Source organism: Anastrepha ludens, chromosome 6 (genome assembly GCF_028408465.1).
Source record: "Anastrepha ludens isolate Willacy chromosome 6, idAnaLude1.1, whole genome shotgun sequence".
Taxonomy (NCBI): Eukaryota; Metazoa; Arthropoda; class Insecta; order Diptera; family Tephritidae; genus Anastrepha; species Anastrepha ludens.
Window position 1 is genome coordinate 8,292,880 of NC_071502.1, and position 15,060 is coordinate 8,307,939.

At 37.0% G+C, this 15,060-nt stretch overlaps 1 protein-coding gene across 1 annotated transcript; it reads right to left on the reverse strand.

Moving 5' to 3' along the window:
• Window positions 1-5,781: 5,781 nt before the first annotated feature.
• Window positions 5,782-7,565, reverse strand: LOC128866769 (uncharacterized). The gene is made up of 3 exons (XM_054107740.1): window positions 6,659-7,565; window positions 6,398-6,597; window positions 5,782-6,330 (listed from the first exon to the last, which is right to left on the reverse strand). The coding sequence occupies exons 1-3, from the start codon at window positions 7,522-7,524 to the stop codon at window positions 6,233-6,235; spliced, it is 1,164 nt and encodes a 387-aa protein (XP_053963715.1). The 5' UTR covers window positions 7,525-7,565; the 3' UTR covers window positions 5,782-6,232.
• Window positions 7,566-15,060: the final 7,495 nt, after the last annotated feature.

Genomic DNA, 15,060 nt, shown 5'->3' on the forward strand with positions numbered 1-15,060 from the left:
GGCGGCAACTTGTTCGTTAGATGGGTGGTGTTTGGCGCTCGCCAACTGTTCCACTAACAATCTTTGGCGCACATGCAAACCTACAATTACACCCACACAATTGAAAAGCGCAACTTTGCACGCAACATTTCCAAATAGCCGGCAAGTGGTGTTTAAAACTTGTGGTATTCGGAAATTTTGCAATTCTAAATTTTGAATTGATATTATTTTTATCATCGCTTTTGCGACTTGCGTGTATTTTTTTATTTCTAATAAAAATCAGTTTCTTATTTGAAATAAATTTTTTTTTAAATTATTTCTAATAAAAATTAATTTCGTATTAGAAACTAAATTTTTTTAATTTCTTATTATTACTAATGAAAATTAATTTCATACATGAAAATTTTTTAATTTCTTATTAGAACTAATAAAAATTAAATTCTTATTTAAAATAAAAAAAAATTAATTTCTAATTATTTCTAAAAAAATTAATTCTTTATTTAAAAACATTTTTTTTTATTATATCTAATAAATAATATTAGAAACATTTTTTTCCCTTTCTTATTATTTCTAATAAAATTAGTTCCTTATTTGAAAAAAAAAACTTTTTTTAATTTCTTATTACTTTTAATAAAAATTAATTTCGTATTAGAAACTAAATTTTTTTCATTTCTTATGAAATTTTTTTAATTTCTTATTATTTCTAATAAAAATTAGTTTCTTTTTATAAACTAAATTTTTTTAAATTAATTTTCTAATACGAATATGTTTTAATTTCTTGTTATAAATAATGAAAATTAACTTCTTATTTGAAATAAAAAAAAAATTTTAATATCTTATTATTTCTAATAAAAATTTGTTTCTCATGATAAACAAATTTTTTTTTTTTAATTAATTTCTAATATGAAAAATTCTTAACTTCTTATTAGAAACAGTTTTTTCCATTTCTTATTATTTCTAATAATAATAGTTCCTTATTTGAATAAAAAAAAAAAATTAATTTCTTATTATTTCTAATAAAAATTTATTTCCAATTAGAAACTAAATTTTTTTAACTTCTTATGATTTTTTTTTTATTTTCTTATTATATTTAATAAAAATTAGTTTCTTATTTGAAATAATTTTTTTTTTAATTAATTCTAGTAAAAATTCATTTCTTATTATAAACTAAATTTTTTAAATCTTTTATTGTTACTAATGAAAATTAATTTCTTACTTGATTTTAATTTTCCATTTCTTATTATTTCTAATAAAATTAATGCCTTATTTGAAAAAAACATTTTTTAAATTTCTTATGAATTTTTTTAAATTTCTCATTATTTCTAATAAAAACTAGTTTCTTATGATAAACTAAAGTTTTTTTAATTAATGTCTAATGTGAAATTTTTTTAATTTCTTAATATAAATTATGAAAATTAACTCCTTATTTGAAATAAAAAATTTTTTAATGTCTTATTATTTCTAATAAAAATTAATTTCGTATTAGGAACTAAATTTTTTTAATTTCTTATTAAATTTTTTTAATTTCTTATGAAATTTTTTTTATTTTCTTATTATTTCTAATAAAAATTAGTTTCTTATGATAAACTAAATTTTTTTTTTAATTAATTTCTAATATGAAAATTTTTTAACTTCTTATTAGAAACATTTTTTCCATTTCTTATTATTTCTAATAAAATTAATTCCTTATTTGAAAAAACACATTTTTTTTTAATTTTTTGTTATTTCTAATAAACGTTAATTTCTTATTGGTGACAGTTATTTTAATTTCTTATGAAATTTTTTTAATTTCGTATTATTTCTAATAAAAATTAGTTTCTTATTATAAACTAAATTATTTTTTGAAATTAGTTTCTAATATGAAATTTTTTTAATTTCTTATTATAACTAATACAAATTAATTCCTTAATTGAAATAACAAAATTTTAATTTCTTATTATTTCTAATAAAAATTAATTCTTCCTTTGAAATAAATTTTTTTTGAATTTTTTTATATATTTAAAAAAATTAGTTTATTATTAGAAACATTAGATTTCTTTTTTAAAATTTAAAACGCTCTATGAAAAACAACAAGTAAAATTTAACTTTTATTTTTACACATCCCCTTCTCCATTACACGAGCTCGCCAGTATTTGTCACACTCATTTATTTTTTGCAAAAATGCCTCTATCACTCACGCGCTGCACTTCTCCAACCTTAGCAACATGTTTAGCAACAACTGCTGCCTCACATTTACCATTGGGTTGTTTTTGGGCCGGCGCTATCGCTTGAACAACAGCATCATATATAAGTAGTGCACGTGTTGCTGATAAACTACGTTCGCAGTGTGAGGCTGTTCCCGCTAACTTTGCTTTTGTATGCCGTCGTGTTCGTAGGCGGCCGGCGTCACTTTGGTTGTGTTTTGTTCGTGCGCGTTGCCGGCTGTTTGTGCCATTTATCTATTCGCAACATGTTCGATGGGTGCTACAGTCGATGGAGCAGGTGCAATGTTGCCATCTAAGTGAGAAAGAAAAAGGTGTGAAATTGGGGCCCCTTTAAAGGGGATAAGTAAATTGAGGAGGTAAATAGTGCTGAGTATTTCGCGGCTTTTTGTAACTGAGATAAATGTTTTTAATAATAATTCTAATTTGTGTGATATTTGAATGTAATGTAATATTAAAATTTCTTCTTTTCTTTAAACAATTTACGAGATTTACTTTAAAAGTTTCGTAAAAACACTTACATTAAAATAGAACTATGAAACTTGCAGTTAAGTAAACAGCATAATTTGTCATGCGGACAAATTATCGTTAAAATGCAGTCGTTTACGAATTTCTTCATATCTGCTTCGAGTCATCGTATTCCTTATTATTTGAGAGGAATGTTTTTCCCAATACGAACGAATATTTGTATATCGACAGATTGGCTTGAAAAGCATGACGCCAATAAAGTTCCATCTGTTCCGCACCGCGTTTTGACATCTTTGTGACGCGTATATAAATTCATTTTCTAGGCCAAGGAGAAAACACGAAAAAACATATCTGAAATTTTTAAACAAGTGAGGGCTTACTAAACTTCCTGTACACTTAGAAACTCATCTGTTAAGAAATATTTGAAGCAATCAAAAGGCTTTTTCAAAACTTTGAATTCTGGCGGCATTTCCTTGTGGCCTTGGAACACGAGCTCATTCGCTTGTAGACACAAATGCTTCATCTTGCAAGTAATTGATTTGAGAGAGAGAGAGTAAGTGAGAGAGACAGATTTGTTAACTCATTTGAATTACCAACAAAACCACCACTCGTTGGAAGACCAGGTCTGCCATTCTCAAATCTAAGCTCAAGGCTGGGTTCACGTCGGTGTTTGCTTGATTGAGACCGAAGGGCAAATTTATTGCATTAATTAATGTTGTTGTTGCAGTAGTAGCAAAAACATTATCCATACATTCACGGGTAGTTCCGATAACGTAGAACCAACTGTCGGGGGAATGTGCATTAAGGGATTATATACATCCAGAATTTTCCAAAAATTGATTTTTTTAAGATTAATATTTTTTATAGTTTTAGGCGTATTTCTGTGGAAGGCGATTGTAAAAATTAGTAGAAAATGTAACTGCCCGACGAGAGTTTGATGCGAGAGTTTGAAAGTTTAAACTCGTGTTTCTCGAAACTATAGGGTGGGCCATGTAAAATTTGCTTTTGGAATAGGTTATATAAGAAAAAAAACTAATCAATGGCCCCTATTATGAGTTGGATTCGATCTTCGATATTCGATGGTTGTCGAAGATCGAAAATCGAATGTCAATATAGTATTATGAGCGGTGCATGCCTGTCGAAATTTTCGTTGTATACCGAATTTAGAGTCGAATGCAATTTTGCTTTCGATTGTGTAGCGTATTGTGGGAAAACTTGTTAAAATGTAAGTTGTTTGCGATTATTTATGGCTTTAGAGTAATAAAATAACAAATATATACTAATGTTGTTAATTTTATGCAGGTCGAAAGTCGTGAGTACCAAACAGCAATTAGAAAGGCTGGTTGCATTAATGAAAGAGAATCCACAATTCGCAAAGGGAATTTGCACAAAAGTTCAAGCAGCAAAAAAATGGGAAGAGTTTACAACGGAGCTTAATTGATTGAGACCACCAGTTAGAACGGCAGCAAAATGGATTAAGGTTAATAATGGTTTTTTTTGTGATGTTTGTAGAAATACCTGTTTATTTTCCCTTGGCAGGTATGGGCTGACGGATGACGAATATTTGAATAAAGAAAATTTATAACAAAAATAAAAAAGAAACTATGGCGTAAAGGTTTTTATTTAATACTTTTTAGTTTTTTCCATAATATTCTAAGAATTTAATTTATTATGTTTCCTGCTTCTCCGTTATTTGACTCCACTTCAATATCTTCAGCATCATCGTTGAGGGTCTCATCGGATAACTCTTCATCCGGAAGTTGAACATTGTAAAGCAGACAACTGTTGTGCAAAGCTGCACACACATTAATAATTTGTGTTGCTTTTTTTGGAGAATAGTGGAGAGCTCTTGCCTGCAACAAACATCTAAATCGGTTTTTCAAGACTCCAATTGTTCTCTCAATGGTACTTCTCGCTTTAGCATGTGGTTTGTTGTACCTATGTCCTTTGTGGAGACCCTTCCTCAGAGTTTATGAACGCCGTCATTAAATATGATTTTAGAGCGTATCCAGCATCACCTGAAACATACAAAAATTATTAAAAACGGAATTTCAATTGCTGTTTATTACATACCGAGGAGCCAAGTATTGCGACCGCCATTGAGATGTTGCTCCTCTAAATGCGCTTTCAATGGCGACATGTTGAAAGCCATAGAATCATGAGTAGCTCCAGGATTTTTCGGATTTATATAAGTTATTTTCATTGTATGATCACAAACCTAAAATTTACATTATTCGCATTGAGATGAATCGTCGAACCACAACTCCGTTGTACTCATTTTCTCAAAAAAATAATTTTTTTAACTTTTTAAAATGTTGTTAACAAAGATTTTCTATACAACCGCTTTTTCTTTTGATTTGTTGTATCAGCTGAGAAAAAATTATCTATTGTAAATGCGTCGAGCGATCGAAATTCACAATAGTCCTGTTCTTCAGCGAGTGAGCACCATAATACCAAATGAAAATTCGTTCGATCAGCACTTTCGACTACAGTCGAAGATCGAATGTTGCTCATAATAAGGGCCAATATTTTTTCAAAATTTTTCTTTATTTTGAAGATTGAACATTGCCATTTATGAATGAAAAATAATATCGTTCAAATGACTGCCTCGACTGGCTTTACAGTAGGCCATTCGATCAACCCAATTTTTAAGCACATTTGCGATTGTTTGGGCTCCAATTTCATGAATGGTAACTTCGATTTCGAGTTTTAAAGCATCAATCTTCTCTGAATGGTTCGCATAGCATTTGTCCTTAACGGCTCCCCACAAAAAATAGTCCAACGGGCTTAAATCACAGCTCCGAGGCGGCCAATTGATATCGGAATTTCGGCTGATTATTCGGTTTTCAAAAACGGTAGCCAAAAGTTCGAGTGTAACTTTGGCAGTATGACAAGTTGCACCGTCCTGTTGAAACCAAATGTCGTCCATGTCATCCTCTTCAATTTTTGGAAACAACTCGTGGAGCATGTCACGGTAACGCTAGCCATTTACTGTAACCGCGGCTCCTCGCTCATTTTCGAAAAAAAATGGCCCGATGATGCCGCCAGACCAAAAACCGCACCAAATAGTGACTCCTTGTGGATTCATTTGCTTCTCTACAGTAACGTGTGGATTTTCTGACCCCCAAATCTGACAATTTTGCTTATTGACATAGCCACCGAAAACCAGAAAAGAAGAAGAAGACTCACCACTTTGGAAATAGGTTTTCAATATTTCCCAATTTTGCTCAGGCGTATAGCGTCCCATTTTGTAAATGTCAAACCTTTAAGTAAATTATAAACACATTTGACATGTCATTTGTGTTACCATTCTCAAAAAAATAGGTGGTTCAAAAAGCAAACGCTATATGGCCTACCCTGTATTAGTACATTTACATGCACCACTTTCTTCCTCTTACCATAGTTGCACACCCCGGGGCTATGATAGCTTTAATATCCTAAAAAGTTTACCATTCGTGACACATTTAAGTTACCTAAAGCTTTTGAGCAACTTAAGTTAAGTTTCACGAAATTTCAAGCGGCAACTGGGAGTGCTTTATTGAGCTTTTTGCGTGCAAGCTGCTTAGCAATTTTAGTCTGTACATCTACACTACCCTGTAGCTTAAAGCGAAGCCAACTTCCCGTCCGGCTTTGTAGTTGCCATCGCTGTTGAAAATCAGCATCAAAGGGCCTGGGTTGGTGCCTAAAACACACGAAAAAAGAAAAATTATTTGCACGCAAATTCATTTGGTGAGAAAATCAAATTTTACTCGTAACAGTGTCACCCTGTATGCTACTGCCACAGAAATGTGTGGCGCGTATGTTGCTGTCCTCGATAGTGGCCTGCGGTATCAACAAATAGTCTTCACTTAAACCCTCGCTGTGCAACTGTGGTCGGCAATAATTGTCCAGTTCCTGAAATTTCTGGTGGCTATATTCGGCACCCAGTTTGAAGTAGCGTACCTTGAGTCTAAAAGTGGATTTACGGTTATTAACTAAGCTTTGCCAAATGTTTTCCTTTGCAGTTTTACTCAAGTAGTTTGGTCGATTGTGGGCGACGGAAGCAGATCGCATAATTCAAGTTGCCCATATAAATGCCACCACCACCGTTATAATTGAACGAGGTAATAGTGCCTGTGGGCTGTGGGAAATATTGCAAACAACCCGTTGGTGCAATGAGAGAACTATCACTGAAGTTGGCGTGTGGTACTATAGAGCGCACAGTTTTCTCAATCTCCATATTCTCCTGCGGCGCTCCTGCCATCAGTTGCATGTCTACATGGCCTTGCTCATCGTCTTCCTGCTGTGCCAAATCCAGTGTACTACGCAGCGCCGCACTCGGCAGACACTCCAGTTGTGTCACGACCATATTCCAGCGCGGTATGGGTAAATGTCCATTACGGCCAGCGCGTGCCGCCAAAATAATGCTCAGTTCGACACTCTGCGCGCCGGCGGTGCCATTGAGTGGTACATAAATGTGTTGCGCCGTTTCCGAGCCGCAAAGTCTCAAGCTATTAACCGCGAAATAATCGTTCACACATTGCACATACCACAAGCCGTTCTGCGCATCGGGTATGCTGGGCTGGGCGAGGGTCATCGAAAAATCGATGCGTAGCTGGCACACTTGTCGGCTGTAGGTGTTTATGTGATAGATGCATTTGAGTGGTGGACTCGACGGTTGCAACAGTTGGATGTGCTTGGCAGCAGTGCTGGCGCCGCAGTTGGGCTTGGCAGCGTCGGCGTTGGCGGCCAAGGCGACAGGTGTGCCACAAATGATGAGTAACAAGGCGGTGTAGCGCAAGTGATTGGTGGGGGGTGAGTGCGGCTGCATTTTCGATTGCGTCAGAATTGTGCGGTTGATGAAATATTTAGCTAGAACAACAGTTAAATTAGTCATGAATTATGCAAGTTGTAAATATTTTGTTGTTGCAAGTTAGCTCGACAATTGACTACTACTTGCCGCCGGCGTAGTATAACCAACTTTTTATTGCGCCTGGTATCTTGTCTGGTGTTTGCAATCAGTAAATGCTATTATCACATTTCGTTAGTTGGACCGTTACACGAGCGGAATTGTTCGCTCATTACATTTGTTTTGAAAATTATCAACAAAAGATGTTGTACAAGCAAAGTCGAATGATAAGATATTCTCGACGACATCACTCAGTGCGCAGCCCTTCATTGATATGGCCTAAAAATCTGTAGATTCGTTATCGAATTAATTTTTTGGAAATTTTTTGGGTGTGTACCCCCAAAAATTTGGCACTCTGTGCTACAGAAATTGCAGCATCTTAGCCTCAATCACAGTTTTCTATTGAGAAATATTAAATAGTTAATAACGAAATATTTTTACTTAGTTAATTTCGTACGCTTCTGGTGTAATGTTGCTGCATATAAAGTGTCTGGCGCTTTGCCTCGCGTTCGTCGCGTTGTTAGAGCTTTCACTGGCCCAGTTATGTAAGTGATTTTAGTGAAAATATAAGCAAAGCCAGATGATTTGCATAGTTTTGTAATAAAATTCAACTCGTATTTGCCATAACTCCCTTTTAGTCTATGGAGATCTAGGCGACCAAGCGGAATGCGGCGAATATCAAAGCACGCATCAGCAGGTTTTTTGCGTTACGAGCCTAAAGTAGGTATATTTTTCCCCTTTTTATTAGGCAGGCATAGTGGCACAAGGGGCTTAAGGGGGTCTTCTGGTCTCCAGCGAAAAAAAAATCGATTTTTTTTTTTTTGCATAATTTTGTTGTATGTGTATGCGAGAATACGCCTCAGAAAGGATTTTTTGAAAATCGCATTTTTTCACATTTTTCTGGGCACCGAAGTGTACCCTCCTCCGGCCGTTTTATCATAAACTTTATCTTTAAACGCGTTTCCCCGAAAATCGTGTTTTTTAAGCATTTTGGTCACACTTTTCATAGTAGTTATACTCCGATTTCAATGGTTTTGGTCTTAAAAGGTTCGGAAAACTTACCGCTAAGTTTCCCCGTGTACGATTTTTGAAATTTTTTTTCATTCCATTTTTATAACCTTTTAAAGTTCAAAAAATGAGCAAAAAAAAATTTTTTTTGCAAATTGTTGCATAACTTTTGAAAAAAATTTAAAAAAAAAATCTGTCACGGGAAAACTTAACCAGGGCAACTCTGAAGACAACGCATATCTAATTTTTGCTTTCTGATTACCCAGGTGGAAAAACCGTGACCAAAATGGAGACCTGTTTCGTTTGGAGGTGGACGTCTTCAGCGCCATTTCAAGGTCGCGGGTGTTAATTTTTTTCAAAGTCAAAACCATTTTTTAAAAGACAAGACATGTACCTTTAAAATAAAAAAAAAATTTTTTTTAAATATTCACAGTATTTGTCACAATCAATCCCAAAAAAAACCCTTAATTTCAGGGCCTCGAGACCAGAAGACCCCCTTAAGCATCTCCCAAAAACTTTACTGAAGACAAACTGGCACTGCTCACTGATATTCTCACAGGTTACTGCAGATCGCGGGATATGGCTCATCGACTTCTCCCGTTTCTGCGGCCAATACTCAAAGTTCGAACACAGCTGCCACTCGATATTCAAAGGAAAATGCTATTTTTTAATATAAACGATCGGATGTTTATTTCATTAGAAAGCAGAAGGTATACCGTTAATAGTGGAAAATAACATCAAGCAAATGACCACCACGATCACGCTTACAGGACAATATCCCTTTCATGAAATTTTCCATAACCGAATTGCCCTCGATAGCCCTATGCCCTCGATAGCCTCATGAATTCCCACTTTGAGGTCTTAAATCGACTCTGGGCTGTTAGCCTGCGGCAATTCTCTCTTTCACATGGTCCCAAAGAAAAAAGTCACAAGGTGTTAGATCACAAGATCTCGGTGGCCAATTGTGATCACCTCTTCGAGAGATAACACGGTCCGGAAACTTTTGCCGTAAAATATCAATGGTTTCGTTGCTTGTGTGACACGTAGCGCCGTCTTGTTGAAAATAAACGTTATCTAGATCAATGTCATCCAATTCCGACCATAAAAATCGTTAATGGGGGAGCCTGCTTTAGAAGCTTCAAAAAATCGATTTTTTCGTGGATTGTTTTGGGAAGAAAATAAATATTCGAATGAAACGAAACTTTCTGGTTTTATTGTTATATATTTCAAGAGTCTTCTCAAATTTTTTCATTAAAATATATGTCGTATTATGTCTGGTACAAGCATTTTGCCGAGGCGTCTCGAGTGTGCATGTGTCGTGCGGCGGGAAAGATGCAGGTCGCAATTTTCATCTGAAACCAAAAACCCAAAAATTCCGAATACAATCAATGTTATCTCGTTTCGATAGGACGTTTAACTTTTTCCCTATCTTTCCCGCTAATTAGGAAAAGTCGTAAAAATAAAAAACCGAGAAATCGCGAGTCAAAGTTTTTGTAATAGGTCTATTTATAAGTTCGTGCGGTTTTACAACAGATGGCGTAACTTGATTATTATTCCATCGATCCACATTTCCAAACATTCATTGGAGAGCTACTGTCGTAAGGCACAAACGTCAGTATAAGTTTTTTATTTGAAGCGTAAACAACAATATTTTTACCACACTTGAAAATGTCGAATTTCGTGCCAAATAATGTGTTTTTGCGGGGAATTCTTCTTCATTATTTTAATATGAAGAAAAAAGCAGCCGAAAGTCATCGTATCTTGGTGGAAGTTTATGGTGAGCATGCTCTATCTGAGCGAACGTGCCAGAAGTGGTTTGCACGCTTTAAAAGTGGTGATTTTGGCTTGGAAGACGAAGAACGCGAGGGTGCGCCGCCAAAGTTCATGGATACCGAATTGGAGGAATTGCTCGATCAAGATCCGGCTCAAACGCAAGAAGAGGTTGCAAAAACTTTGGGAGTTGATCAATCAACCATTTCCAAACGTTTAAAAGCCATGGGAATGATCCGAAAGGTAGGCCATTGGGTGCCGTATGAATTGAAGCCAAGAGACGTTGAACGCCGTTTTATGGCATGCGAACAACTGCTTCAACGGCACAAAAGAAAGGGTTTTTTGCATCGAATTGTGACTGGCGATGAAAAGTGGGTCCATTACGACAATCCAAAACGTCGGGCAACGTATGGATACCCTGGCCATGCTTCAACATCGACGTCGGCGCAGAATATTCATGGCCTGAAGGTTATGCTGTGTATCTGGTGGGACCAGCTGGGTGTTGTGTATTATGAGCTACTGAAACCGAATGAAACGATTACGGGGGATGTCTACCGACGACAATTGATGCGTTTGAGCCGAGCACTGCGAGAAAAACGGCCGCAATACGCCGATAGACACGACAAAGTTATTTTGCAACATGACAATGTTCGGCCACATGTTGCACAAGTGGTCAAAACATACTTAGAAACGCTCAAATGGGATGTCCTACCCCACCCGCCGTATAGTCCAGACCTTGCGCCATCCGATTACTATCTCTTCCGATCGATGCAACATGGCCTGGCTGACCAGCACTTCCGTAATTACGATGAAGTCAAAAAATGGATCGATTCGTGGATTGCGGCAAAACCGACCGAATTTTTCACAAAGGGAATCCGTGAATTGCCAGAAAGATGGGAAAAAGTAGTAGTAAGCGATGGACAATATTTTGAATATTAAATTTGTAACCATTTTACGTCAATAAAGTTTCAAATTTCGAAAAAAAACCGCACGAACTTATTCATAGTCCTATATATAAAAAATCCTCTCGTATACCTGCTCGACGCTTTCTCAAAATTTCTTCTGTAATTCCAAAAACATTTTGAATTTGCTTCTGAAATTTTGAGGGCACATTCTTGGATAGTTTGGGAAGACATTTATGCGAAAAAGAAAAAATTAATGTTTTGAAGCCTCTAAAGCAGACCCCCCCCCCCCCCCCCCCCCCCCCCCCCCTTGGAAAACCATTTACTATGCAGAACTTGATATGTCCAGAAGAAAGGCACACACGCTCAGTCTTTTCCAACACCAACCTAGGCTTATTGAGGATAGGATAGAGTAAATGGCTGCTCTTGCGAAGGGCTCACTTGGACAAATTATTAAAATTCGTCCATTGTGATACCATACTGGGGGAGGGAGGAGGGAAAGCAGAAGAAAGAGAGCCAAACAGGTGGAAAAAGGAAGAAGGGCCTTTTTTGTTTTTTTTTCTTGCGGTGGGGTTGGGTTAAAAATGCTTTCGCTACCTATGGTAACCGGCGCCACACTACGTGTGTGGTAACACCACTAAAAATACCACCACCCCGGTACTGCTCCCGCTTTGCTTCGAGGTAGACGACCAAGACGGCGTTCTAAGAAGGTCACTTACTTACTCATCCTACATCCAGGGTCGTCTGTTTTGAGAAACCTACGCCCAATGCTCTTCAGCATAAGTTTATATTTCACGCCTCTTTCTTCGGATAATATCCTCCACGAAATTTGCGACGGCATTCCATTTTTCTTCGTGTATCGTCATTTTCTCGATATTTTCTTCAGGTGTAAATACACCAAAAGCTCGTTGCAGAGCTGTTCTCTCTTCGTTCCACCTCTCGCTTTTAAAGAAAGTGTGCTCCACATCATCCATAAATGCAGTTTGGTAGGCTCACTTTTCACAATCGCCACAAATACTTGCGAAAGGACCCATGTCCGGACAAAAAACTGAGAGAGGTTATAGAGGTTAACTCGGGTGTTAGTTTCGCTGTTCATCTACCGTACCGTTCAGAGTTCCATCTTGCGCGCCAAAGTGTGAGCGTTTGAATTCTAATGTTGCAGCTGCATGTTACTGGGATTCCTGACATCTCCATTTGCGCTCTTGTGCTAGAATATCTATAGGGATGATTCCGCTGATAACTAAAACCCCTGCTTCAGCTACTGTTCTGTATGAAGAAGTCACTCTGAAAGCGCAGGTGCGTTGCACATATTACAAATTTTTTTTGACGGCATTGCACCCTTAGCGAATGCATATAGAAGAATCGAGTTCGTCGTGTACATTAAAAGTTTTCGCTTGTTCTGTGTTAGGCCTCCAAAGTTCGCCATGAGCTTACTTAACATGCCGCTTACTTTGGCAGCTCTTGTGGCAGCATGACTTATGTGCGCCCAGTAAGTTAGCCTTGTGCCTAATTGCACTCCGTTTTGCCAATAAAGTGGCGTCGAGTACTTTTATATCTAGAGTAGAATGGGGTAAGATAGGTCATTTTTTTTTGGAGAGCTCTTGCTACGGTGTTTTTGCATTGATTTTGAAAAATAAGCAAGATTTTGAAAGGTTATTTATCTGCTAACATTTTGGTTATACTGACTTATATTTGGCTAAATATTTTGGAAGTTGCATTCAATAAGACAAAGGTACTTTTTTTCGATATTTTCAAAATCGGGGGGCACGATAGGTCACTATGTGTGAGAGGAAAAGAACAATGTACATGGCTTGGAAATTAACGTTTTAACTTTTATTTATAGAGTATGAACACTGCACATGTTATAAAAGTTAGGAATTTTTCTTTAATTCATCACGCGAGCACGTAATGTTTCGAACGGAATTTTAAATTGTTTAGAGGCTGATCGAACACTAGCGCCATCTCGGACTGCCGCGATTGCGTTTTTTACATCCTCTTCATTTCGTTTCGGCGTTTTTCGCACATAATTACGCACCATTTTGCTGCAAAAACAATTAAAATTTATTTTATTCAATTAAAAGTAGTGACCTATAATGCCCCCAGACGGCTGACCTATAGTGCCCCCAAGCACATGTTTTATGTTAGTGTCGATATTTTTTTTAAGAACAAAAATATCAAAAAACTAACACATTATTCGTGTTCAGCATTATTTTCTACGTAAAGTAAAACTCACCTGACAAATATTTACATACATTAAATGCACTACACCGTAGAATAAAAAAAATGCTATGTCGGAGAAAAGCTCACAAGAAACTAAACGACGCCAGAACTAGGATAACTAATGAATGGTGACGGCCGAAATGACAGTCGCAAACGTTGTTCCCCACCACGTATTCAATTCACATAAGACGAGTGACCTCTGCAAAAACAGTGCGACGAAAACCCCACCTACCTATTGTGCCCCCATACCTATCTTACCCCATTCTACTCTACTTCTAATGCGATACGTCTGTTGGTTAAAAGGATTAGCTCTGCTTTCCCTGTGGCCAGCTTTAATCTATGGTCTTCTAGCCATGTCTGAACTCGGATCATCACCTGATTTAACTTCCTTTTGGCTTCGTCAGTGTTTCGGGCGATTATTACAGCTGCAAAGTCATCTGCGTGTCCCATTACATGCACATCCTCAGGCATTTCTATTCAAAGGATTTCATCGTAGCTTGTATTCCAAAGTTCAGCTGCGAGTACTGATCCTTGGGCGGCACCTGCTGTTATTTGTTTAGTCTTACAACCTTCTCGCCTTTCGTATAAGATCACGCGATTGCTTAGATAGCTACGAATAATCTATTGAAGATTATTCGGGATCTTGAATTTTACCTTCAAGGCTTCAATTACGTCGTCCCATCTTAAACTGTTGAAAGCATTTCTAATATCCAGTGTGGCTAGTAATACTAAGCTTTTGGAGTATCGATTACCTACCTGGGCATGTTCTACACTAGCTATTACATCTTGGATGACTCCCAAGGTAGATCTTCCACTTCTAAAACCATGCTGCCTGTCAGAAGAGGGTGCTTTGGATTAGAGGATATTGCCTAATTGGAGGATGACGACCAATAGTGGCTAATTACGTATCAAGCGCTTGCAGCTACTGATGAATTTCATCTGCTGTTTTATATTTAAGCCCGCAATATTCGCAGGTGTAGCGAAAAAGTGAGAGCTCAGATGTCTAAATCTTTGCTCGACGGGACCAGGGCAGATGAGAAGAGGTGGCCAAGATAATTCCACCTCAACTTTCAGACAGCTTCTGCAGAAACGTCTTAAAGCAATGCGAAGTCTCACTGCATGAACACCAAACGAACAATGTCCGATTTCCAAATTCGAGAGCTGCGGCTCTGTTAGGCTTAGAAGTTCGCTTGAACGCTCCCGATTTAGCCGTGGTCAGAAGGACTTTGCACGTTTGCGCATTAGCCCAGCACTCACAGAGTTAACGTGAGACCCAAGAGGTTCCCAGGGGAACTCCATGCCTCTCGTTCTACGATGAAACCGTCTCCATGGTCTCCTGTTCAGCAAGCTTATCAGCCCAGCAGTTTCCTTCTATGCAGCTGTAACCAGGAACCCCATGAGCCTAATATCTAATTTTTTGGATGACATCGAGAGAGAAGTCGGGCATTCCGCGACTAATTCTGAACGCACAAAAACCGAGCTCAAGGTTTTAATTGCCGCTCGACTGTCGGAGAAGATATTGACGCTCTTTCCAGTATTTATAATAAAAAGGCTTCTTGAGGCAACTGAGTTCGAATGAGGAGGTATAGTCGTAATGAGTAGAGAGCTTAAAAAATCTTAAGGT

Bases quoted from the DNA above. Each gene is read 5' to 3' on its own strand.
- LOC128866769 (XM_054107740.1), bottom strand. From the start codon at position 7,524: ATGACTAATTTAACTGTTGTTCTAGCTAAATATTTCATCAACCGCACA. The intron at 6,598-6,658 runs GTAAAACTGCAA...ATCCACTTTTAG, and splicing joins CAATCGACCAAACTACTTGA to ACTCAAGGTACGCTACTTCA. The intron at 6,331-6,397 runs GTAAAATTTGAT...CGTGTGTTTTAG, and splicing joins ACAGGGTGACACTGTTACGA to GCACCAACCCAGGCCCTTTG.